This window comes from Hippocampus guttulatus, chromosome 7 (assembly GCF_054856545.1).
Source record: "Hippocampus guttulatus isolate MCC_2025c chromosome 7, RoL_Hgut_1.0, whole genome shotgun sequence".
NCBI classification, from domain to species: domain Eukaryota; kingdom Metazoa; phylum Chordata; class Actinopteri; order Syngnathiformes; family Syngnathidae; genus Hippocampus; species Hippocampus guttulatus.
In genome coordinates, this window is record NC_141267.1 from 4049622 (window position 1) to 4074139 (window position 24518).

General features: G+C 42.8%; 1 protein-coding gene across 1 annotated transcript in view; it reads right to left on the bottom strand.

Annotated features, from left to right (window-relative positions):
• ntmt2 (N-terminal Xaa-Pro-Lys N-methyltransferase) overlaps positions 1 to 22566 on the bottom strand; it is a 32763-nt gene extending 10197 nt beyond the window's left edge. The window contains exons 1-2 of the mRNA XM_086115833.1: positions 22371 to 22566; positions 14256 to 14428 (exon numbers count right to left, since the gene is read on the bottom strand). Of these exons, the coding sequence (XP_085971959.1) occupies positions 14256 to 14428; positions 22371 to 22566 (369 nt within the window). The remainder of the gene's footprint in view (positions 1 to 14255; positions 14429 to 22370) is intronic.
• Positions 22567 to 24518: the final 1952 nt, after the last annotated feature.

Below are 24518 nucleotides of genomic sequence, written 5' to 3' on the forward strand. Positions count from 1 at the left end.
AATCGTCATGTATCATTTTCATTTCTGATTTCTCGATAGATTGTGGTTTAAGATTTATATGTATAAATGATATCTGTAGTGTGTCAAAACAATTCAAATGCGTCCTATTCGCCGATGACACAACCTTTTACTGCTCTGGAAAAATATGAAACAACTCCTGAAAACTGTGGAAAATGAATTGCCAAAATTAAAAAACTGGTTCGACAGAAATAAACTATCTTTAAATTTAACAAAAACTAAGTTAGTTGTTTTTGGCACGAGACCAATCAAAGACCAAGTTAAAATAAAGATAAATTCAATTGAAATAGAATGAGTCTATGAAAATAAGTTTCTTGGACTAGTAATAGATACAAAACTATCCTGGAAGCCACACATAGAAAAATATAAAAATTAAAAGAAAAATATCCAAAACTATCGGGACACTCCACAAAACTAAGGATGTGTTGAATAAGAGCTCCTTGTATACATTATATTACTCATTATTACTCCCATATATGACCTACTGTGTAGAAATATGGGGGAAAGCCTGTAAAACAAACACACTCCCTGTTTTAAAACTACAAAAAAAAGCAATCAGATTAATCAATAGGTCTAAATATATAGAACCCACAAATCCAATATTCATCAAATTAAACACAATGAAATTCTACGACCTGGTTGACTTCAAAATCACCCAATTAATGTATAAAGCACATAATAATCTCCTTTGCAAAAATATCCAGCAGCCTTTTGAAATTAGAGAGAGCTGTTATAATCTAAGGGGTACTAATCAATACAAAAAATCCAGAACAAGAACAAACATCAAGCAAAGGTGTGTATCAGTAATAGGTGTCAATCTGTGGAATAAGCTTGAAACGGACCTGAAAATGAGTAAATCGTTGGAGGAGTTCAAAAACAAATTCAAAAGATTAGTACAAAAAAACTACATGAATCAGAATTAAGAAGATAAATTTGATATAGAGTACTTATAAAATATAGTAATACAACTGTTTGTTCTTGTTTTGGATTTTGATCAACTTATCAATTGTATTCAAGAAATGCTAATTATAATGAATATGAGAAAATTGAAATAAAAAAAGAGAAAGAATAACTATATATATACAAACCAAAAGGTGTATAAATAGAAAAGTATAGTATACATAAGGGTAAAAGTATTTGATGATATGTAGATTTTTCATTTTCTTCTTTGTTTTGAAAAATGATCAATTCAAATTGCTACATAATAAGGGGTAGGACTAGATAAGTTATTTACTTCTTCCTACTCCTCTGAGCATACAACTGTGATGATGTGTGTTTTTTCTTTTATCTACATTCTAATTTTCCTTTCATAAATTTTGTTTGACTTTTGTCAACCTGTTATTGTGTGTACTATATATGCTCAATAAACAAACAAATATGTACTTGGTGTTTCTTCCATAATGTTTACCTCTAACATTTATTGAAGGGTTTGCCTATATTTATTTTGTTTGATTTCATTCTGTATATTATAAAACATTGAATGGATTTTCAACAATTTCCTTTCAGGCATTGGTACTGTCAACTATGGCAAACCGCTCTCTCCCGTTCTCCATGGCACCAGTTCTGTTTGATTTGGCGAAGGAACTGGCTAAAGACCCAAAGGCAATCAGTGGTAACTCGATGGACCGGACTAGCGCATCATATAAAATGAGGTTTGGGATGGCAGAGACTATACATTCCAGAACAGTAGCCAACATGCAGAATGGGTATTTTTCCCTCAACATTGATGAGTCAACCAGCAACAACATGCACAGAGTGTTGGCAATTCTGGTCAACTACTACTCCTTGGTGCAGAAGGAAGTGGTTGTGGAACACTTGACATTGGTGAGTTTAGTGTTCGTGAACAGTGAATCTCTGTTTAATGAACTGACCCGTATTTTCACTCAAAACAAGATACCATGGAATAATTTGATGTCAATCCTCATGGATTCATGTGCGGAGATGAGAGGATCCAAGAGTGGACTGGAAGTGCGCCTGCGTACACAAATGGCTCCTCACCTGCTCGACATTGATGGTGACTCATGTCATCACGTGCACAATGCTGCCCATCGGTTTTTGAAACCATTTCAATTCTGGATTGAACGCCTCTTCATTGACCTCCACACTGACTTCAAATGGTCAGTAGACCTACGGGACACACTGGCAAACATCTGTGAGCTCATAGGGCTGAAATGTACCATGCCGGAGCGGTTTGTCACACATCGGTGGTTGTCAGTGTATGATGTGGCCATCAACAACAACAGGCTTATGGATGCGTTCAAGGTATTTTACTATTCATACCTCAAGAAAGATGACAAGCCTCTCTACATGGTCTACATAGCGCAGATATATCATAGAAGAGAAGTCAGGAAAGAAGCTATGGACAGCATAAAAGCAATTCAGAAGGCTTTGGGAGTGAAGAAGTTGACCAAAGACGGCAACACAAGAAAGGCTGTTTTTTTTGTAGCAAGAAAACTACGTTGATCTTGAATTTCTTTATGGTAAAATTGCCATTGCTCAAATAATACGTATGTCTGTTCGAGATGAAGGCGCCACTCATCCACAGGCTACATGAGAAGCAGTTCACCTTGTTTAAGGGATTCCTCGCTTGTTTTTTGAAGGCAGAAGCTGTGCATGGTCTCAAGCCTAAGCATGATACAGCCATCATAGACGATCCCCGCTGTCATGTGCCAAAGCGAGAGATGTTTGTGGGGACCACTGTAAAAGGACTGATATCATCATCACACAGGTCTGACTCCACAATCAGGTCATTCCTTGAGCAGGTGGAAACTGCATATGTCAAGTGTGCTAAGTACCTTAGTACAAAGTTGTCACACAACGTTGATCTTGAATTTCTTTATGGTAAAATTGCCATTGCTCAAATAATACGTATGTCTGTTCGAGATGAAGGCGCCACTCATCCACAGGCTACATGAGAAGCAGTTCACCTTGTTTAAGGGATTCCTCGCTTGTTTTTTGAAGGCAGAAGCTGTGCATGGTCTCAAGCCTAAGCATGATACAGCCATCATAGACGATCCCCGCTGTCATGTGCCAAAGCGAGAGATGTTTGTGGGGACCACTGTAAAAGGACTGATATCATCATCACACAGGTCTGACTCCACAATCAGGTCATTCCTTGAGCAGGTGGAAACTGCATATGTCAAGTGTGCTAAGTACCTTAGTACAAAGTTGCCCCTCGACAACAAAGTTCTGCAGTGTATGGCAACGATAACCCCACAGCACATGGCCCTCAGTTGCAACAAAACATCTTCTGCGACTCCCAGCACTGGTGACAAATGTGCTGAAGACTGAAGAAAAAGATGAGTTTGAGCTGCAGGTGCGGAGATTTCAGGTTGATTCCTTTGTATCACCATATGATACAGACATGAGGATCGACCATTGGTGGTCAGATCAGCGTCTCCTGGATCTGTACCCAGCTTTGATGAAGATGGTGCATGCTTTACTTTCATGTTTTCACGGTCCACAGGTTGAAGGCTCTTTCAACATTATGGGTGATGTCCTAGACCAAAAGTCCTGCCGCATGGAGATCCACACACTAAGTGCAGTTCAGACGGTGAGCTACCACATGCGAGCAAGCAAGAAAACACCTCTACAGTACTTCAAGAGAGAAAGTGTGCTGCATTCTCCAGTTGATCCTTTGCTCATGGGAAACATGAAAAGAGCCTATTCAAAATACAAGGCTGAACTCCAGGCAAAGAAGGATATCAAGAAAGCTTCTCAGGCGTCAATGGCAGTGCCAAGAACAAGCATCCAGAGTAAGAGAAAGGCAAAGGATGAATTGGACAGGGAGCAGAAGAAAGCAAGGCTGGACCATGTGAAAGAAGCAGAGGAGTTGGCTAAAAATAGAAGCAAAAGGACGGAGAGGACCAATAAAGTTTAAAATGAAGAGAAAATAAAGTATTCTACCTCATGAAACTGTATATTGTTATATATACTGAAAATAGACATCCACTTTCTATAATAAAATACATTCATAACCCATATGTAGTAAACAGTGTGGGTCTTCACTATCACTGTATGAGGTAAGAATCAACAGCTTTTTATCACATTTACACACTTTATGAATACAAGTAATGAACAAATCTTAAATATGGCAGGGAATGTGTTTCCTTTTTTAGTTTTGATTTTGAGCAGCAAATTTGAAGTTACATGTTGGTGCTCACGAGGAATGCATAAGCAAAATTGCACAAATTTTCACTTGAAAGAATAGTGAACAATGTTGGGATTTTTTTCTGTTAAAGTTTCAAACCGTGTGTGAATAGAATACACTTAATCTTCAGCATGTTTTGTGCCACTTTTTAAAGTAGCCCCGCCCCCACCATCTCCAGGCCACGCCCCTCTCCAGGCCACGCCCCTTTCCACTTTTTTCATCACTAGCCACTCTCATCCCTGAGGAAGTCGGAATCGTTTCCAGTGAGGGTAGGACTCCGCCAAGGCTGCTTTTTGTCGCGATTCTGTTCATAACCTTTATGGACAGAATTTCTCGGCGCAGCCGAAGCGTTGAGGGGGTCCGTTTTGGTGGCCTCAGTATTGCATCTCTGCTTTTTGCAGATGATGTGGTCGTGTTGGCTCCTTCAAGCAGGGCTCTCCAACTCTCACTGGAGCATTTCACAGCCGAGTGTGAAGCGGTTGGGATGAAAATCAGCACCTCCAAATCTGAAACCATGGTCCTCAGTCGGAAAAGGGTAGCGTGCCCTCTCTGTCTCGGGGAGAAGATCTTGCCCCAAGTGGAGGCATTTAAGTATCTTGGGGTCTTGTTCACAAATGAGGGCAGGAGGGAGCGAGAGCTCGACAGGCGGATTGGTGCAGCATCTGCTGTGATGCGGACTTTGTATTGGTCTGTCGTGGTAGAGAAGGGGCTGAGCCGAAGGGCGATGCTCTCAATTTACCGGTCGATCGACGTTCCAACCCTCATCTACGGTCACGAGGTATGGTCCGTGACCAAAAGAACGAGATCCTGGATACAAGTGGCCGGAATGAGTTTTCTCCGCAGCGTGTCTGGGCTCGCTCTTTGAGATAAGGTGAGAAGCTCGGTCATCCTGGAAGGTCTCAGAGTCAAGCCGCTTCTCCTCCACTTCGAGAGGAGCCAGATGAGGTGGCTTGGGCATCTGATTAGGATGCCTCCTGAACACCTCCCTGGTGAGGTGTTTCGGGCATGTCTCACCGGCAGGAGACCCCGGGGATGACCCAGAACACGCTGGAGAGACTATGTCACCCAGCTGGCCTGAGAACGCCTCGGGATCCCCCGGGAAGCGCTAGAAGAAGTGGCTGGGGAGAGGGAAGTCTGGGCTTCACTGCTAAAGCCGTTGCCCCCACGACTAGATCCCTGATAAAAAATGGATGGATGGATGGATGGAACTGCTGGGGGCGTATCCGTCCCCGGTTGTTCCCTGGGAACTCAGTTTACCCCACCCGTTGCACTCTAACAGAGAACCCGGACTATGTGGTCAATTCATCCACCAGTGTTCTCTGATTTTTAACCAGCAACCAACTACCTACTCCAAGGATAACACCAAGGTTGCATTTATGATGAGTCTGTTGACTGGACTTTTTGGGCTACGGCTGTGAACAACGCTCAACTGAAATACCAGTCTTCATTCCCAGACTTTATTGCTGAGGTTTTTCACGTATTCCACCATCCCATCCAAGGCAGAGAGGCGGGAGGTCAATTATTAGACTGTGTTCAGGGTAGGCAGTCAGTTGCTGACTACGCCATTTATTTTCGCATTTTGGCGGCAGAGAGTTTTGTAACTGTGCGTTGCGCAGCATTTTCCGACATGTATTGAGTCCTTCCGTCAAAGATGAGCTGACTGTTCACGACAATGCTACGAACTTAGAAGAATAAATCTCGGCCATAACTTTAGACAGTCACGTGAGGGAGAGACGCCAGGAACGCGACGTGGTGCTCTACCGAGTGTCATCAGAGCATTCAGTGTCCACAGGGGGTGATCTACCTGCGAGATGGCCAACCTTCTAAGGTCCCGGTGTTTGTTAAGTTGACAAAAGAACCCATGCTGCTTGGGGCCGTATAGCTGTACCCTGAAGAAAGTCGGCGGCACTTTCTAGCTGACTCCTCTTTCTACTGTGGCCATTGAATCACAGAGTGTTCACATGGCCGATGAAATCATCATGCTAGTCCTTGCTTGCCCAGCTCGGAGGCTGTCAGCCAAATGCCACAGCCATAAGTTTATGTGAGAACGCCTCCACACATTCAGAATCAAGTTAAGCCTATGACTGCACCAAGAACATGACAAGACTGGAAATACCAGGATAGATCTCAGGGTATGGCAAGTGCCGAAGGGTTAGGGCATTCATTGGCTCAAATATAAAATGGAACATTTTCTTAATTTCATTGGCCAACGACTGCTTTGTGGAGCTCGGTATTGTCAAAATGTTCGGCTGTCCGATTGAGGAGCTAAACGAAATGAAAAGGGTGTGTGATCTTGATGGGCATCTCCTGGTGAAGGTTAAGTAAATTGCCAGTCCTCTGATCTTAATGCTCTCAGGTAATCATGTAGAACAGAGGAGGTTTTTGATCATGCCGTCTCGAGAGTGTTAGTACTACGCTGACTACTATCGCATTGGGACTAAACGTCTCTCGAAAATAGGAGTGCGTTCTGTCATGTGCATTGCTTAAAGTCGAATGAGGGAGGGTGAGCATTGCTCGTTTCTTCACACTCTGAAGCTATCGGGGTGTTCACACGGCACACATTTGCTCCGGCGCTACACCCATGTATTTTGTTGCGATATATTTTACACCGGAGCAAATTTTGTGGAGCGGTCACACGTACAAAGCCGCTGAGCGTGTGAGCACCGGCGCAGCATCGGTGCAGCTCCACTTGCGGTCACACGGCAGTTTCTGCAGCGGAGCAAAATGACAGAAAACAAATGAGCTGTCATGTTGGTTCTTTTTAAAACTTATACACAACTCAAGCAACTACTGTACAGGCACGTCCTTCTCCTTCTCGGTCTCCGTGCCTTCAGCTCGAGAGTGACCGCCCCCGAAAACGTAAATCAACGATGACTTCAATGACACTCATGTAATGCGCCAAACTGAAAATCAAGAGAGGATATCACAAAATAAATTCTATGGGAGGCGGGGGGTTGTGAACACACAACAAAGGAACAAACTACACAAACAACTCCGAGACAGTCCAGTCTCCTACAAAAGGAAAGATGACGTTTGGGGACTATCCCCCCGTTCTTGTTGAGATGGTATAACCCAAGAGGTGCTTGCTACTGTTACCAGCCATGTCTTGCGTCGTTATTAAACAAACACATGACGGAAGTCCAACAGAGCACGAAAGCAACGCTTTCTCGCCGCACGTAATCAACTCTTCTCATGCGTAGCGAGGCTACTCCCCCCGCCCCCGCAAACGAGCATTTGCTCCGGAACAAATTGGAGAGTTCACACGTGCAAATTTACGTCGGTGCTGCTCCACAAATGAGCATTTGCTCCGGAGCAAATTTTTAAACCACCTCCCTGAAGTGGGTCAAATTTGCTCCGGAGTAAGCTGTTTTCCGGGGCAAATTTGCACGTGTGACCGCTCCACTGGCGCAGCGCCGGCGTAGCACCGGAGCAAATGTTGCCGTGTGAACACCCCTTATATGTCTAGACCAGGGGTGGCCAACCAGTCAGAAACAAAGAGCCAATTTTTTTATTGAGTGACTGCAAAGAGCCACATCATACACTTCCTCGCGCACGCGTGCGCACACACACACACACACATACACACACTTTTTTGGCCAAAGATCGATATTTGAAAGTGACCAACTTCTCACGAACGACCCGATCGCGCACGTGCAAGCATACACACACACGCACACCCACACACACGCACACTCACACACGCACACTCACACACGCGCTACATACTCACGCAGGTGCCCACCAGTGCACTCGCGCACATCTGCATGCACACCACGATGAGCAACGTCGGAACGGGCCGAAAATGAATGAAAGCTCAAGATACAAACAAACAAATAATAATAATAATAATACATTTCATTTATAAGCGCCTTTCAAAACACTCAAGGACACTTTATAATCAAAACAAGAACAATAAAACCACAGATAAAATTAAAAATAATAAAAGGAGAGATCAATTTAAACTGAATATGCGATTTTAAAAAGCGATTTTAAATAGTTGACGCCGGCAACATCGCCGTCGCGATGAGCACTAGCTGACCCAACACGCCGTGGTCCGCGGATCGGCCGCTGTTTCTGCCGTTGTCGCTGCGTGGCCGGCGGGAGGACGACCAAAAGGAGGTGATGCCCCTGGAGCCATCGAGGTGGAAGCCCCGACGAGATCCATGGCGGATGCACCCCCGGGAAGGACGAGGAGCGACGCCCGGGAAGCGGTGCAGCGCAGGTGGGGAGCCCGACCACCGGAAGCGGAGCCCAAGAAGCCCCGCCACCGAGCACCGCAGCAGTCACCCCACTGGCAGACGGAGGAGTGACAGGATGGTCCACAGCAGCGTAGCCCAGACACAGGCCCCGCCGACCCCCACCACGGAGCGCAGAGGGGTGGAGAAGGCACGGGGCCCCGTTCGACAGCCAAACAGGCAGGACGCCGCGACAGCGCGACCGAGGACAACCGTGCAACGACCGATGGTCCAAAACCACAACGAACTGCAACAGGAGTGCAGAGACTCCCCCATGACGAGTGCAAACCGCAGAAACGACAGCAAACCGCAAAAAAACGCAAAAAAAGAATAATTGCTGGTGAGCAGCGGCAGCCAGACGTGCCAGCGTTCACTCAACCCGGAAGTGTGTGTTACCGATGTTAGATGCCATGTCAGACTTTTTTTTTTCCCCTACGCATTTCCTCCTCCCACCACTAGCGGTCGACTTGGGACCAGTTCGCTGGCTCCCGGTCGATACTGATCAACGTATTGGGCACTGCTGCCTTAAAATCAGAGGTAATTCGCTGACTAGCTTAGCACTGAGCGCCGTTGTTTGCGCATGAGCGGTAATGCATTCATCTGATTGGTTGCTCTCTATGTCAATCAAGTAACAGGATTGATGATAGGCTGACGGAGTACGTCCTGTGAAGTTGGCACCTTGTTTGAATGGCAACGCCGCTGCCGCGGCGTTTTCAACGCTTGTCGTGTGAGAGCCCGGGAGCCGCATTGAATCAGCAAAAGGGCCGCATGCGGCTCGCGAGCCGCGGGTTGGCCACCCCTGGTCTAGACAAAGTTCCACAAGAATACTCCAACCTAAATAACGTTTTCATCAAGGATCGAGCTCAGTCCTTGCCGCTGGACAGACCTTATGACTGTGCAATGAAACTGGTATCTAACGTTCCTCTCCCCAGTTCTTGAGTATACCAAGTGTCTCAACTCAAACAGGGGGGCTTTGAGGGAGTAACCTCTACATTTCCGGTCAGAGTGAGATTCTTTTTCATCGAGAAGAAAGATAAGTCATTACGCCCGTGAATCGTGACGAGTGACTCTGGCATCAGTAGCCACTGTGCCAGGATTGACACATTTGTGGACGGGTACAATGAGCACCACCTGAGCATAAATGTAAAAAAATAATAATAAAACAACTGAGGAAATGCTGTTTGACCCTAGATCAATTGGGGACCATAGCACCATCTCCATAAATGGCAAGAACATCAAACAGGTCTCCTCTTACAAATACTTGGGGTTTTACATTGATAACATGCTTAAGTGGCAGACACACATATCAAACGTTCATTAGTGCCTTCACTTCTTGCGGCTTCTGACAATATTTGGAGTTGGCAGAAACCTTATGATGATCTTCGACAGGGACCATTGCGTCGGTCCTGGAGGTCATGAGGGCTGTGTGGGGTGTCCATAAGCCTGTAAGTTTTTTATGGATTTTGGATGAGTGTTGTGTTCGTATGCACTGTATTTTGTCTACACTGCATTGTTCAATATGTGTAGCAGCATGGCGGGGCCTTGTCCTCCAAGACAGTCCTGTGGGAGACCAAATACAGTCAAACATCCCAAAAACATGGACTTCCAACCCTTTGAAGATATTGACTATAAGCCATTCGATCCCGAGAACAATTTGGACCCAGACAACAACTTCTTCCAGAACAAACAAAGGGTAACAAACTCTGACTATTACCTGCATGAACAATTCAACACTAATATAAAATTGGAAAATGCACTTTCAGTAATACACTTAAACAGTAGAAGTCTCTATAAAAACTTCACAAAAATCAAAGAATACCTGACTAAATTCAATAAATTTAAAATAATTGCCATATCAGAAACTTGGCTTGATGAAGATAAAACAACTGAAATGGAAATAGAAGGTTATGAAATGTTTGCAACTAATAGGGAAAACAAAAAAGGAGGGGGGGTTGCAATATATGTAGACAAAGCACTTAAATGCAGTAAAATCGAGAGATTGACAAACACAATAGAAAACCTAATGGAATGTCTAACCATTGAAATACATAATAAAAAGGCATCAAATATCATCATAAGTTGCATCTATAGGACACCAGGATCATGTATTGACACATTCAATAAAAAACTAACAGATATGCTCAGTTACAACAACGATAAGAAAACACGAATAATATGTGGTGACTTTAACATTGACTTATTAAACCCAAATGGACACAAAAAAACAACCGACTTCATAAATACTATGTACAGCAACAGCTTTTTCCCAGTAATCCTGAAACCTAGCAGAATAACAGTTGACACGGCCACATTAATAGATAACATATTTATAAATAAGATTGACCATAAAATGGAAAGTGGACTTCTCATTAATGACATAAGTGACCACCTACCTGTTTTTGCAGTTTTTCATAATTATTTTGATAGAAAAGCTAAGTCAACAACTCGCATAACAGAAATAAGACTAAGAACCCAACGCTCCACCGACGCCTTTAAGCAAGACCTAGAAAAATAAAACTGGACCGAGGTCTATTCAAACGAAGACCCAAATACAGCGTTTGAAGTATTTCAGTCTACCATAATCTCCTTATATGATAAACATTTTCCATTAACTAAAGTCTCCAAAAAGTATAAAGACCCAAGTAAGCCATGGATAACGAAAGGCATAGAAAACGCATGTAAAAAGAAAAACAATTTATATAAATTGTTTTTAAAATTGAGAACTGAAGAAGCAGAAAAAAAATATAAGACCTATAAAAATAAACTAGTAAATATTATAAGAACCAGTAAAAGAGATCATTATCATGCACTATTAGAGCAGAATAAAAGTAACACACAAGAAATATGGAAGATACTTAACCAAGTAATCAGAAATAGTCCTAAAAAAATGGATTATCCAGAGTATTTTATCAAAGGCAAAAATACTATTTTGGAAAAAACTGCAGAAATAGCAACTGAATTTAATGAGTATTTTGTCAACATCGGCAGTAACCTAGCAAAACAAATTCCTGATCCAACAAACTTGTTTGAAATAGATAGATATGTAGAAAAAAACTCCTCCACGATGTTCCTTACTGCTGTAAAACAAGAAGAAGTATCAAATATTATAAAAACTTTTAAAAATAAAAAGTCAACTGATTGCTTTAATGACATGACAATAATAAAGCAGATTATAGAATATGTAGTGCGACCTTTCACGCACATATGCAACCTGTCATTCAAAGCTGGTATCTTTCCATCAAAAATGAAAATTGCTAAAGTTATTCCAATCTATAAAAGTGGAGAAAGACATCGGTTTACAAATTATAGACCAATATCACTACTACCACAATTTTCAAAAATATTAGAAAAACTATTTTCTCGCAGACTTGATAGCTTTATACAAAAGCATGCGCTGTTAAGTGAGAATCAATATGGCTTCAGGGAAAAGCGGACCACCTCAATGGCAGTTATGGAGTTTCTGGAAGCAATAGCCACTAATATAGACAACAAAGAATTTACTGTTGGGGTTTTCCTAGATCTAAAAAAAGCTTTTGACACAATAGATCACAGTATATTATTGAAAAAACTAGAAAGATATGGCATTAGAGGTGTAGCTTATAAATGGATAAAAAGTTATTTAGAAAACAGATATCAGTACGTGCAACTCAACAATAAAAAAACGAATAAACTAAAAATCACTCACGGAGTTCCTCAGGGGTCAGTGCTTGGTCCAAAACTATTCATCTTATATATAAATGATATCTGCAAGGTCTCAAAACAATTTAAATGTGTCCTATTTGCTGATGATACAACTTTCTACTGTTCTGGAATAAATCTGAAACAGCTCCTGACAACCGTAGAAAACGAATTAAACAAATTAAAAAACTGGTTCGACAGAAATAAATTGTCACTTAACCTGAAAAAATCGAAGTTAATTGTTTTTGGCACAAGACCAATCAAACACCAAGCTAAAATTATGGTAAACTCAATTGAGATAGAAAGAGCGTATGAAACCAAGTTTCTCGGATTAGTAATAGACTCAAAACTATGTTGGAAGCCACATATCGATAACGTAAAAAGAAAAATAGCCAAAACCGTAGGGATCCTCTACAAAACCAAGGAAGTGCTAAATAAGAGATCTTTGTACACATTGTACACTTCATTATTATTACCATATATGACCTACTGTGTGGAAATATGGGGAAATGCCTGCAAAACAAACACACTCCCTATTCTCAACCTACAAAAAAAAGCAATTCGAATTATTAATAGATCAAAATATACGGAACCCACAAATCCACTATTTACCAAATTAAATACGATGAAATTTTATGACCTGGTTGACTTTAAAATCGCCCAATTAATGTACAAAGCACACAATAACCTGCTCTGCCAAAACATTCAGAAGTTTTTCGAAATTCGAGAAAGCAGCTATGATTTAAGAGGTACCAACTTATTCAAAAAACTCAAAACAAGAACAAACATCAAGCAAAGAAGTGTATCTATCAAAGGTGTTAATCTGTGGAATAATCTCGAAACGGACCTGAAAATGAGTAAATCGCTTGCTGAGTTAAAAAACAAATTCAAAAAAATAGTACAAACAACCTACATCAATCAGAGTTAAAATGATAAATTCAAAACATTAAATATAATGATAAATCAGAACTAAGTTGATAAATAGAGAAAGGTATATAAATATCCATTATGAATTTAAGAGAAAATTGACACAAGAGTGTCAGGGTGTGGAAGTATATAATCCCGATACAAACCAAAAGTTGTAAAAATATCACGGTTAAGGGTAAAGTATGAGCCTTAATGGAGACTTCTTTCTTCTTACTTTTTTCTTTTCTGATTGATATAAAAATGATTTATTAGATACAATCACATAACGGGGTAGGACTAGATAAGTTTTTTACTTCTTCCTACTCCCTTGAACATAATAACTGTGTTGAATGAAGATTGATTTCTTTCTTTTTACTTTTTTTATCTACCTTATTTTCTGTCAAATTATTACTGTATATATGTTTTATGTTCAATAAACAAACAAACAAACAAACAAACAAACCTCGGTTTTTGAATGTCTCGGTTCTTGACCAATTCGGTTTTCGACCAAAAATTTCGAGTTTTTTATGCCTCGGATGATGAACAAAATTCGGTTCTCGAACAAACTGAAAGACTCTATCCGCCCCTCCCTGTCCTCATGAACTCATAGGGTACAGCTGCGGCACAAACACAGAAATAGGAATTGTATTGGATCAGAATTACTAATTATGAACTTTTTAATGTTTTTAAACTTCCATCCATCCATCCATCCATTTTCTGATCCACTTCTCCTCACGAGGGTCACGGAGTGTCCTGGAGCCTATCCCAGCTGTCTTTGGGCAGTAGACGGGGGACACCCTGAACTGGTTGCTAGCCAATCGCAGGTCACACATAGACGTACAACCATCCGCACTCACACTCACACCGAGGGGAAATTTAGAGTGTTCCATTAACCTGCCATGCATGTTTTTGGAATGTGGGAGGAAACTCGAGTACCCGGAGAAATCCCACGCAAGCACGGGCAAAACATGCAAAGTCCACACAGGAAGGCTGGAGCTGCAGTCGAACCCTGCACCTCTGCAATGTGAGGCCAATGTGCTAACCATCTGTTTTTAAACTTAAATAAGGAAATAGATTGGTGGGTGGAGGGTGACAGAGCTAGACTGATTTTTGATGGGGCTATAGCACCCCTCACCCCTTGTGTAGCGCCGTGCATATACCGACTGATGTAAAGCATCAACATTTCAGAATTTTATTTTTTTAAATTCTATTTTTTAAGTCAACCGAAATCTTCAGTGGTAATATATATTTTTTTCGGTCACACTTACCACAAACCTCTTTAGAAATCGGCGGGAAGTCTCCAGATCCACATTTGATATTTCCACAAAGTCTCCCATCATTCCCTCTTCTGAGGCTGGGACATCCTCATAGAACTGTTGCGCTTTGTAGTAGAAATGTTTCTCTCCTTGGATGTACTCACATGTGACTGGAAACAGTTTCACTGTCAGGGCAAATAAATACATTTACATTGCATTACATTTCCACACATGAAAGACCAAATATATGTGTACAATGTTTATTTCAATGTGGGAATTCTGAGAGTTGAGCTTTGAAACAAATACCATAGTGTTTCAATGACATTAATGCAGATTTTGGACAAAGGGGCTGTGAAAATGCTGTCTGAGCAGCATTTATCTTCCAATACATCACCTCAACAACTCTAACCCTCATAATATAGTACTGGTGCTAGAGTTCTATCCTTGGGATGGCAAGATTACCAATGGAGTGGCCAGGGCTATCTCAAAAATTGCATTTTGGGGCGTTTTACTTCTAACCTCCACTTTTTTTTTTTTTTTTTTTTTTTTTTTTTACAGAATCCAACATTAACTCTTCAGCTAATTTCCATCCATCTATACATTTTCCTATCCGCATATCCTCACAAGGGTCGCGAAGGGTGCTGGAGCCTATCCCAGCGGTCTTCGGGCAGTAGGCGGGGACACCCTAAACCGGTAGCCAGACAAACGCGGGGCACACACAGACAAACAACCATCCACACTCACATTCACAGCTAGGGACAATTTAGAGTGTACCCTGGAGAACCCATGGGGTCTAATTTGGCCCCTATAAATTCCGCTACTCAATTGCTACCCTTTAATCCCAAAGGGTCAAATTTGGCCCTAATCTTTCTTCATTTCATTTAACGTCACCCTCTGGCTCTCCACCTCCAAATCACCCCGCATCATCTCTTACCGTAATATCAAAGACATCAACATTGACTCTCTCGCTGCAAGGATTGCCATCGTAACTCCGGACATAGACTCCTCTCCTGATGTTTTGGTTTCCTAATACAACACGGCCCTCACCAACATTCTCAACACGCTCGCCCCTGTCAAGTCCCGCTCTGTCCTTTTCACTCGGTCTGCCCCCTGGTTCTCCCCTCTTCTCCGTTCCATTAAATCCAAAACCCGGCAACTTGAAAGACTCTACCGAAAAAGTGGTCTCACTGTTCACAAGGACATCTACACAGCTCAACTTTCCCATTACAAGGACTCCATTTCTCAAGCCAAATCCCAATACTACTCTGGACTCATCTGCTCCAATACTGGAAATACTAGGACTCTCTTTTCTCTCCTGAACAAAATCACTCAATCCCCTGTCCCCCCCCCCCCCCCCACACACACACTTTTATTCTTCTGACACCTGCAACTCTCTGCTCCTATTTTTTATTGAAAAAGTAAATAAAATCCACCAACACCTGGGCTCCTCTGTACCCCTCCGCTCCCCTGACATCCCCACCTCCTGTCAACTGCTTTCCTCTTTTGAAATCCCCCATCCTTCAATAATCTCAGATATCATTACTAAATCCAAAACTTCCTCCTGCCTACTAGATCCCCTCCCAACAATCCTGGTCAAATCCTGCTTAACCTCTCTGCTTCCTTTCATTTCAGCCATCATCCATTCCTCACTGTCCACTGGAATTGTTCCTGTCCCCTTCAAAACTGCATCTGTCACCCCTATCTTGAAAAAACCTGGTTCAGATCCCAATGATTTCAAGTGCCTACGACCAATTTCTCACCTTCCTTTCATCTCCAAACTTCTTGAAAAAATTGTTGCCTCTCAACTTCACTCCCACCTCACCCATAATAATCTCTACGAACAATTCCAGTCTGGTTTCCGTCCCCGTCACAGCACAGAATCAGCCCTCTTAAAAATCACCAATGACCTTCTTATGGCAGCAGACGCCGGTTTAATCTCAATTCTCATCCTCCTTGATCTGAGTGCAGCTTTTGATACCATTTCGTACCCCATCCTCCTTAATAGACTCTCCACCACAGGCATCACTCACACCCCCTTACACTGGTTTCACTCCTATCTCTCTGGGCGTTCTCAGTTTATCCAACTCAATTCCTTCACTTCACAGTCCCTCCCCGTCTCTTCCGGTGTGCCCGAGGGCTCTGTCCTGGGACCCCTCCTCTTCATTATCTACCTTCTCCCCCTTGGCAATATTTTCCGTAAATTTGGTATACATTTTCACTGCTTCGCGGATGACACCCAGCTCTACCTCTCCAGCAAACCCCATGCCTCCCACCCACCCTCCTCCCTCTCACACTGCCTTTCAGAAATTAAAACTTGGTTCACACATAACTTCCTCCAACTTAACAGTGACAAAACAGAACTCCTCCTCGTCTGTACCAAATCCACCCTACACAAAACCAACAGTTTCTCTCTCACTATTGATAACTCCACTGTGTCCCCCTCCCTTCAGGTCAAGAGCCTGGGTGTCATCCTCGATAGATCACTATCGTTCCACTCTCATATTAATAACATAACCCGGTCCGTTTATTTCCACCTACACAATATCAACCGTCTCCGTCCCTCTCTCACCCCTCACTCCACTGCTATCCTTGTCCACAGTCTCGTCAGCTCCCGTATTGACTATTGCAATTCACTTCTCTTTGGTGTCCACAACAAATTCCTCCATAAACTTCAACTGGTCCAGAATTCTTCAGCCCGTATCATCACTGGAACCCCCTCTTTCCATCACATCACTCTCATCCTCCAACAGCTCCACTGGCTCCCTGTCAAACTGAGGATCAACTTCAAAATACTCCTCTTCACATTCAAAGCCATCCATAACCTTGCCCGCCCCCTACCTGTCGGACCTTCTTCAAATTTCCGTTCCCTCTCGTTCCCTCAGGTCCTCAGCCTCCCTCCACCTCTGTGTACCCTCTGCCCGTCTCAGCACGATGGGGTGCAGAGCTTTCAGCCGCTCTGCCCCCAAACTCTGGAACTCACTCCCACCCGACATCCGTAATATTGACTCTCTTCCTAAATTCAAAACTCATCTCAATTCCCACCTATTTAAAATTGCATATTTAGTTTAACTCATCGCTTTTTATTATTTTTAATTTTATCTGTGGTTTTATTGCTCTTTTTTTGACTGTAAGGTGTCCTTGGGTATTTTGAAAGGCGCTTATAAATAAAATGTATTATTATTATTATAATCCTAAATTTGGATTAAAGCATTGAATATTTGAAAAAACATATATTTTGGTGTTCAAGTTGATACAGGAGTCATTTAATGTATAATTCATCATTTTCCAAAGAAGAAAATGGTTCACCAGCCTGCCATGCATGTTTTTGGAATGCGGGAGGAAACCGTAGTACCCAGAGAAAACCCACGCAGGCCCGGGGAGAATATGCAAACTCCACACAGGGAGGCCGTCGCTGGAATTGAACCCACTACCTCTGCATTGTGAGGTCAGCGCGCTAACCACTGGACCATCAGGCCGCCGTTCATTTCCTTTTTTTTTCTAGCGGATGCTGCACCTTTGAAATTCCAATCCCAATATGCCAGTAACCCACCATGGCCAGGACTATGAGGGCCATTTACAGCTGCTCACAGCTGTAGTTTTTCTTTACCTTGAGCAATATTTATGCCCCAAAGCCGAATTAAAAATGTTGCCAACCACCCAAACTATAGTTTAAATGGGAGAAAAATGGGAAAGGAACTCTTATAGGCACACATTAAGAGAATTTCTTCAAAAACAACACCATGAGACACTTTTATTGATCCATTTGTTTGTGCAATCATCACCACTCTTTGAAGTCATTCACTGCCAGCCACCTCAGTTAACATCTTTGACATATCAATGACAGTGAATAAGTTTGAAACATGAATATTGCGGGTAGTTAGCCCAATCAGCAAAATATACACTGGATGGCATGCCAATCAATTACAAGGTAATTGTAAATGGCGGCAGGGATCCAACACAAGCTGCACATAAGTCAGCACATCAAACACGAATAATGACCCCTTCATGATTGAAGGTTCACAGTAGGGGGAAAAAAAGCACAAATACAACATTTACATCTGTAATACTTGCCCTGTCAAGTTGCGGTCTTAATGTAACAGAGGACACCGAATGGTGTGTTGGAAAAGATTTGTCATGTTTTCTGAAGTGATTCTCACTTCATAACTTTAATGTACAGCCGGCCCTAATGTGTGGCACCCTGGGGCAGATTTTATATGGCACCACCTTCCAACGACGATTTACGTGCACTTACAATAGAACAGCATCATTTTTAATATTGCCTTTAATTTAAACGATAACATGTCACAGACTTTCAAATATAAAATGGAAGATTTTCTTCCTTTCATGATCATTGTGAGAGATTTGCTGCTGTGACATCAAATTGGACAAGCCAAAACAAGCAACACCTTTACCTTTCTTGCTCCAATTTTTCCTCCTCTTTTTTTCCTTCTCAGTGGTCTGGACAATGTTGGTAATGTTGTTTACAAGCTTCCCTGGGGTCACAACAAATGAGGCTGTCAATGTTGTTTGAACTTTTTTGTTGAACATTAAATAATAAAGGGTGGCACGGTGAAGACTGGTTAGCATGTCCGCCTCACAGTCCTGAGGCCATGGGTTTGATTACGTTTCACTGAGCAACTCGAGCTTGAAGGTGACAGCAAAAAAGACCGCAGCAACTGACACTATCAAGAACCCAACCGAAAACATAGTCACACCCATTGAACTTGTTGGTTACTTTGTCTCAGACACGATTTTTTTTCTTTTTCTTGATAGGTTATGATTCACCTGACATGTATTGGGGTACGACCCCTTCACGTGATGGTAATTGGGGAAGTGTCTATCATAAGTGTGGGAGTTGGGCAGGAGGAAAAAGTGGTGCACTTTCTAAAAAAAACGAGAACACGCACGGGGAGGACAACTTAACAGAACACAGGACACAAGACTCCTGAATCCCACTTTCGTCCCACGAATCAATTAGTGGCAAATTGAATGAACCAAAACTAGTGATGGCAAAATTTCCGAACACATGAATAAATTAAGTGGAGAAACAAATGAATGGCTGATAGCAATGATGAACAACGAAATTCAACTAAACAGAATTTGAAAAGGGTCTGAAAGGGTCTGAAAATGGCTGGCCAGTACAGTCAATATAAAATGAGAAGCTGGGATTAAATGTGTGGCATCTGAAAAGACATCTAAATACGTCTTTGGGAGTGAATGAGTTAAATTAAGGAACTGAGGACACTAATTGTTAAAGCTTTGTAGGTGGGATTCTTTCCCATTCTTGCTTGATGTCCTGTCAGTAGTCCGGAAGGTTATGGACAGAATATGACTCTCCAAATGTAGACTCAGATAAAGACGAAACAAAAAATATTATTTTACATAAAAATGGCGCAAAGTAGAAACAATGATGCTGGTCAACAAACCAAGATTGAACGATATAAACAAAAAGCGCTTGCAAAAAGGAAGGAAAATACAAATTAGAGTTGCCTATCTCAGAAGGACAAGAGAACCAAATCACGACGAATACAAAGCGAGAATCGATTACTGAACAAAAATGACCACATACAAGACAACGGAGAACCACAAATGAGGCAAGTGAAAATGGAGCAAAATCTGGGAATGTCTAGAACAGGGGTGGCCAACCCGCAGTTCGCGAGCCACATGGGCTCTTTGGCTGGTTTAATGCGGCTCCCGGCCTCTCACACGACAAGGCCTCGGCAGCAGCGATGCCATTCAAACAAGGCGCCAACTTCACAGTACATACTCCGTCAGCCTATCATTAATCCCGTTACTTAATTGACATAGAGAGCAACCAATCAGATGAGTGCATCACCGCTCATGCGCAAACAACGGCGCGAAGTGCTAAGCTAGTCAGCGAATTACCTCTGATTTAAGGCAGCAGTGCCCAACACATTGATCAGAATTGACCGGGAGCCAGCCAACTGGTCCCAAGTCGACCGCAAGTGGTGGGAGGAGGAAATGTGTGGGGGGGAAAAGCGTTTTTTTGTGGTTTGCGGTCATTTCTGCAGTTTGCTCTCGTAATGGGGGAGTCCCTGCACTCCTGTCGCGGTTCGTTGTGGTTTTGGACCATCGGTCGTCGCACAGTCGTCCTCGGTCGTGCTGTCGTGGCGTCCTGCCTGTTTGGCTGTTTGGCTGGCCCCGTGCCGTCTCCACCCCTCTGCGCTCTGTGGTGGGAGCAGGCCCTGAGCACCAGAGCCATTGAGGCCCAGATATACCACCCCAGACAAGACCCAAGGTGTAGGTTGTGCAAAGAGGCACCTGAGACGATCCAACACATAACTGCAGGGTGTAAGATGCTGGCAGGGAAAGCCTATATGGAACGCCATAACCAGGTGGCTGGCATAGTCTACCGAAACATCTGTGCGGAGTATGGACTGGAAACCCCAAGGTCAAAATGGGAAACACCTCCGAAGGTGGTGGAGAATGACAGAGCGAAGATCCTGTGGGACTTCCAGATCCAGACTGACAAGATGGTAATGGCGAACCAACCAGATATCACGATCATAGATAAAGGGCAGAGGAAAGCCGTTGTAGTGGATGTAGCGGTCCCAAGTGATGGAAACATCAGAAAGAAGGAACACGAGAAACTCGAGAAATACCAAGGGCTCAGAGAGGAGCTGGAGAGAGCCTGGAAGGTAAAGGTGACAATCGTGCCTGTGGTGGTCGGAGCACTCTGGGCAGTGACCCCCAAACTAGATGAGTGGTTGCAACAGATCCCGGGAACAACATCGGACATCTCAGTCCAGAAATGTGCAGTGCTGGGAACAGCAAGGATACTGCGCAGAACCCTCAAGCTTCCTGGCCTCTGGTAGAGGACCCGAGCTGAATGAGGGACGGACACCACCCGAGGGGGGGGTGAGACGAGGAATTTATATATATATATATATATATATATATATACAGTTCTTGGCGGCGGCCCAGTGGTCGACTAGTTAGCGCGTCGGCCTCACACTGGAGATGTATCGGGTTCAATTCGAGCTCCCGCCTCCCTGTGTGGAGTTTGCGTGTTCTCCCCGTGCCTGCGTGGGTTTTCTCCGAGCACTCCGGTTTCCTCCCACATTCCAAAAACATGCATGGCAGGTTAATGGAACACTCCAAATTGCCCCTAGTTGTGAGTGTGAGCGCGGATGGTTGTTCGTCTCTGTGTGCCCTGCGATTGGCTGGCAACTGGGTTCAGGGTGTCCCCTGCCTACTGCCCGAAGACGGCTGGGATAGGCTCCAGCACCCCCCGCGACCCTTGTGAGGACAAAGCAGATCGGAAAATGAATGAATGAATGACTGAGCAATTTAGGGAAGCTCCCAGTTCCCAGTTAGCCTGTTCACCCGTGGGATGTTCCAAACAAGTGTTTTGAGGAGCATTGCTCAAATTTCTCTGCCTTTTTTTCCACCTGTCCCAGCGTTTTTTTAGAAAGTGCTGCAGTCATAAAATTCCAAGTTAATATTTGCTAAAAGCAATTAAATTTATCAGTTAGAACATTAAATAGCTTGTCTTTGTAGTGTAGTTATTTAAATATAGGTTGAACATGATTTGCAAATCATTGTATTCTGTTTTTATTTATGTTCAACACAACATTGCAACATCATAGGACTTGGATTTGTACAAATTTAGGTCATGTCAACAGGCGATCCAGCCGATGTACTAGTATGCATGTTTCTGTTGTGGTAAATGGGCTGTCAATTACATAGCGCTTTTCTACCTCGGGTACTCCAAGTGCTTTACACTGTTACCACATTCACCTACTGATGACGCAGCATCAGGAGCAACTTGGGGTTGAATAACCCGCTCAAGAACACTTCGACATGGTCACAATGGCCGGGGATCGAACCACCACCGTCCGGGTTGGGAAATGACCACTCTACTACCATGCTGCTCTATATCATGCCATACAAAATGTTAGTGTTGATAAAATAATCATTTTAGACTTTAACTGGCATGCCTTGAATTGATTGCATGTTTGGCCAATGAGCTTAATAGATTAATTTGCCTTTCGATGAATATATGAGTGGTCAAATTATCTGTTTATGAAGAGTGGTTGTTTTCAGACATTTGATAAAGCAAAATTTAAGTCTGCAATCATAAAAGAGACAACTGGACCGTCTTACCGAGAGGAATCTTCTCCAACAGGTACAGGTAGCTGGCAAAGAAGTCACTCCTCATTGTATGGTGCAAGTGAAAGGACATGCTGTGGCGACACATTGTTTCATCCGTCTCTTTCCAGCGATCCCTAAATGCCTGGTGAGCTCGCTTGTACTCAAACTTAGTACAGGAGTTTTTACCATCTTCAAGTGAAATCTCCATTTGAATATATGTGGCCTTGTTACAGTCTGCTAAATATCCAGTTGAATGGTTCCAGTGGAGAGAAACAGAATTCCTGATTGGACACAGTCCCTTCAGCTGCTCGCTGCTGCTTTGTCGGCCAAGATGAAAGTTTAGCACATGTCCTGTCGATGATCAAATTCTTCAGCCGTAAATATTTTTCATGAAGCAGTGCTGAAAAAGCACTGCACATCTTACCGATCACTCAGTTGGTGCTCTGTCTTAAGAGTGAGGAGCCTTCTGTCTCAGCACAAATAAGTTGAGCAGAGGTGAGTGAATTTTAGACTCTGAAATTCCAGAGAGTCCAGTAGGTCATAACTCAACCCCTTGCTGCCATGTAATGTGGCTCCCTAAAATTGGAACATGTATCGTGTCTTAGAACACACCCACCCATTTTTTTCTGGAACAGCTTGGTAGATATCATAGGGGAAAGAAAATACGTATCTGATATCTCTGTCAGACATAAAGATTTTGTGTTAACGATAAAAAAATGTTTTCTCTCATTGAGATATACTGTATATCCTTTTGAGTTAAGAAAATGTCAACAAAAGTTTATTTTGAAAATGATATGAATAATGGTTGGCCTTTATGAATATCTCAATGAAATATGTGTTCTAACAAAAAAAAAAAAGAACCACTTTTGCTGTATTATGATGAATATTTTTTCAATGCATATTCGCTGTAAATGTTTTAAACAGTTACATTTGAAATTCCTGTCAACCCAATATATATATACATAAATTGGACATTTGAATGACCACAGTTTTGGAAACAACCTGACCAAATTTGAATGATTTGGGGAACATATATCAGTGGCAGATGCTGGTCTGTCAAGGAGGGGAAGCTCAATTTCTGCCTACATCATAAATGTGTCAGTTTATTTATATATAAGGAAGGAGGCCGGGGACTTGTGAGTGTGAGAGCCACTGTCCAGGATGAAACATCCAAGCTCCATGAATACATCAAGGAGAAGGCTCCAACGGATGACGTACTCAGAGAATGTCTCAGACAATGGGGAACAGAGGATGAGGTGCTGGAAGAGGGACCATCATGGGAGGACAAGCCGCTACACGGGATGTACCACCGGACAATAACTGAAGTGGCTGATCTCAAGAAGTCCTATCAGTGGCTAGAGAGGGCTGGCCTGAAGGACAGCACAGAGGCACTCATCCTGGCTGCTCAGGAGCAGGCCCTGAGCACCAGAGCCATTGAGTCCCAGATATACCACACCAGACAAGACCCAAGGTGTAGGTTGTGCAAAGAGGCACCTGAGACGATCCAACACATAACTGCAGGGTGTCAGATGCTGGCAGGGAAAGCCTACATGGAACGCCATAACCAGGTGGCTGGCATAGTCTACCGAAACATCTGTGCGGAGTATGGATTGGAAACCCCAAGGTCAAAATGGGAAACGCCTCCGAAGGTGGTGGAGAATGACAGAGCGAAGATCCTGTGGGACTTCCAGATCCACACTGATAAGATGGTAATGGCGAACCAACCAGATATCGTGATCATAGATGTAGCTGGGTCTTTGGAAAGACTGGACTGGACACAAAATAATTTTTAGGTGGGCTTTATTCCCGACTGAACAATGAAAAATTGTTCAGCATTAAGATGAAAGACTGAGATGTTAACTGAATTTTAAAAGAGTTGGAAAAGGGGTCTAAGAGATCAAAGAAAATTATCTAACAGATTAAAGAAAATTTCACCATAATAAACTACAGCAGTGGCTTGCTTGATAAGTGAAGAGAAATAAAAATACATTATTTCCAATCCCCAACAATCCATGAAACTTAAAAGTGCAGGCCGACTAATCATTACAATCCAATGTGATGAGAGGACACACTTACTCGACACTTTTCGGCATGTTGGGTGTATACAAAACACGTGGAAAAACACAAATGATCTCCCCTCTAAAGAACAGATACACAGTT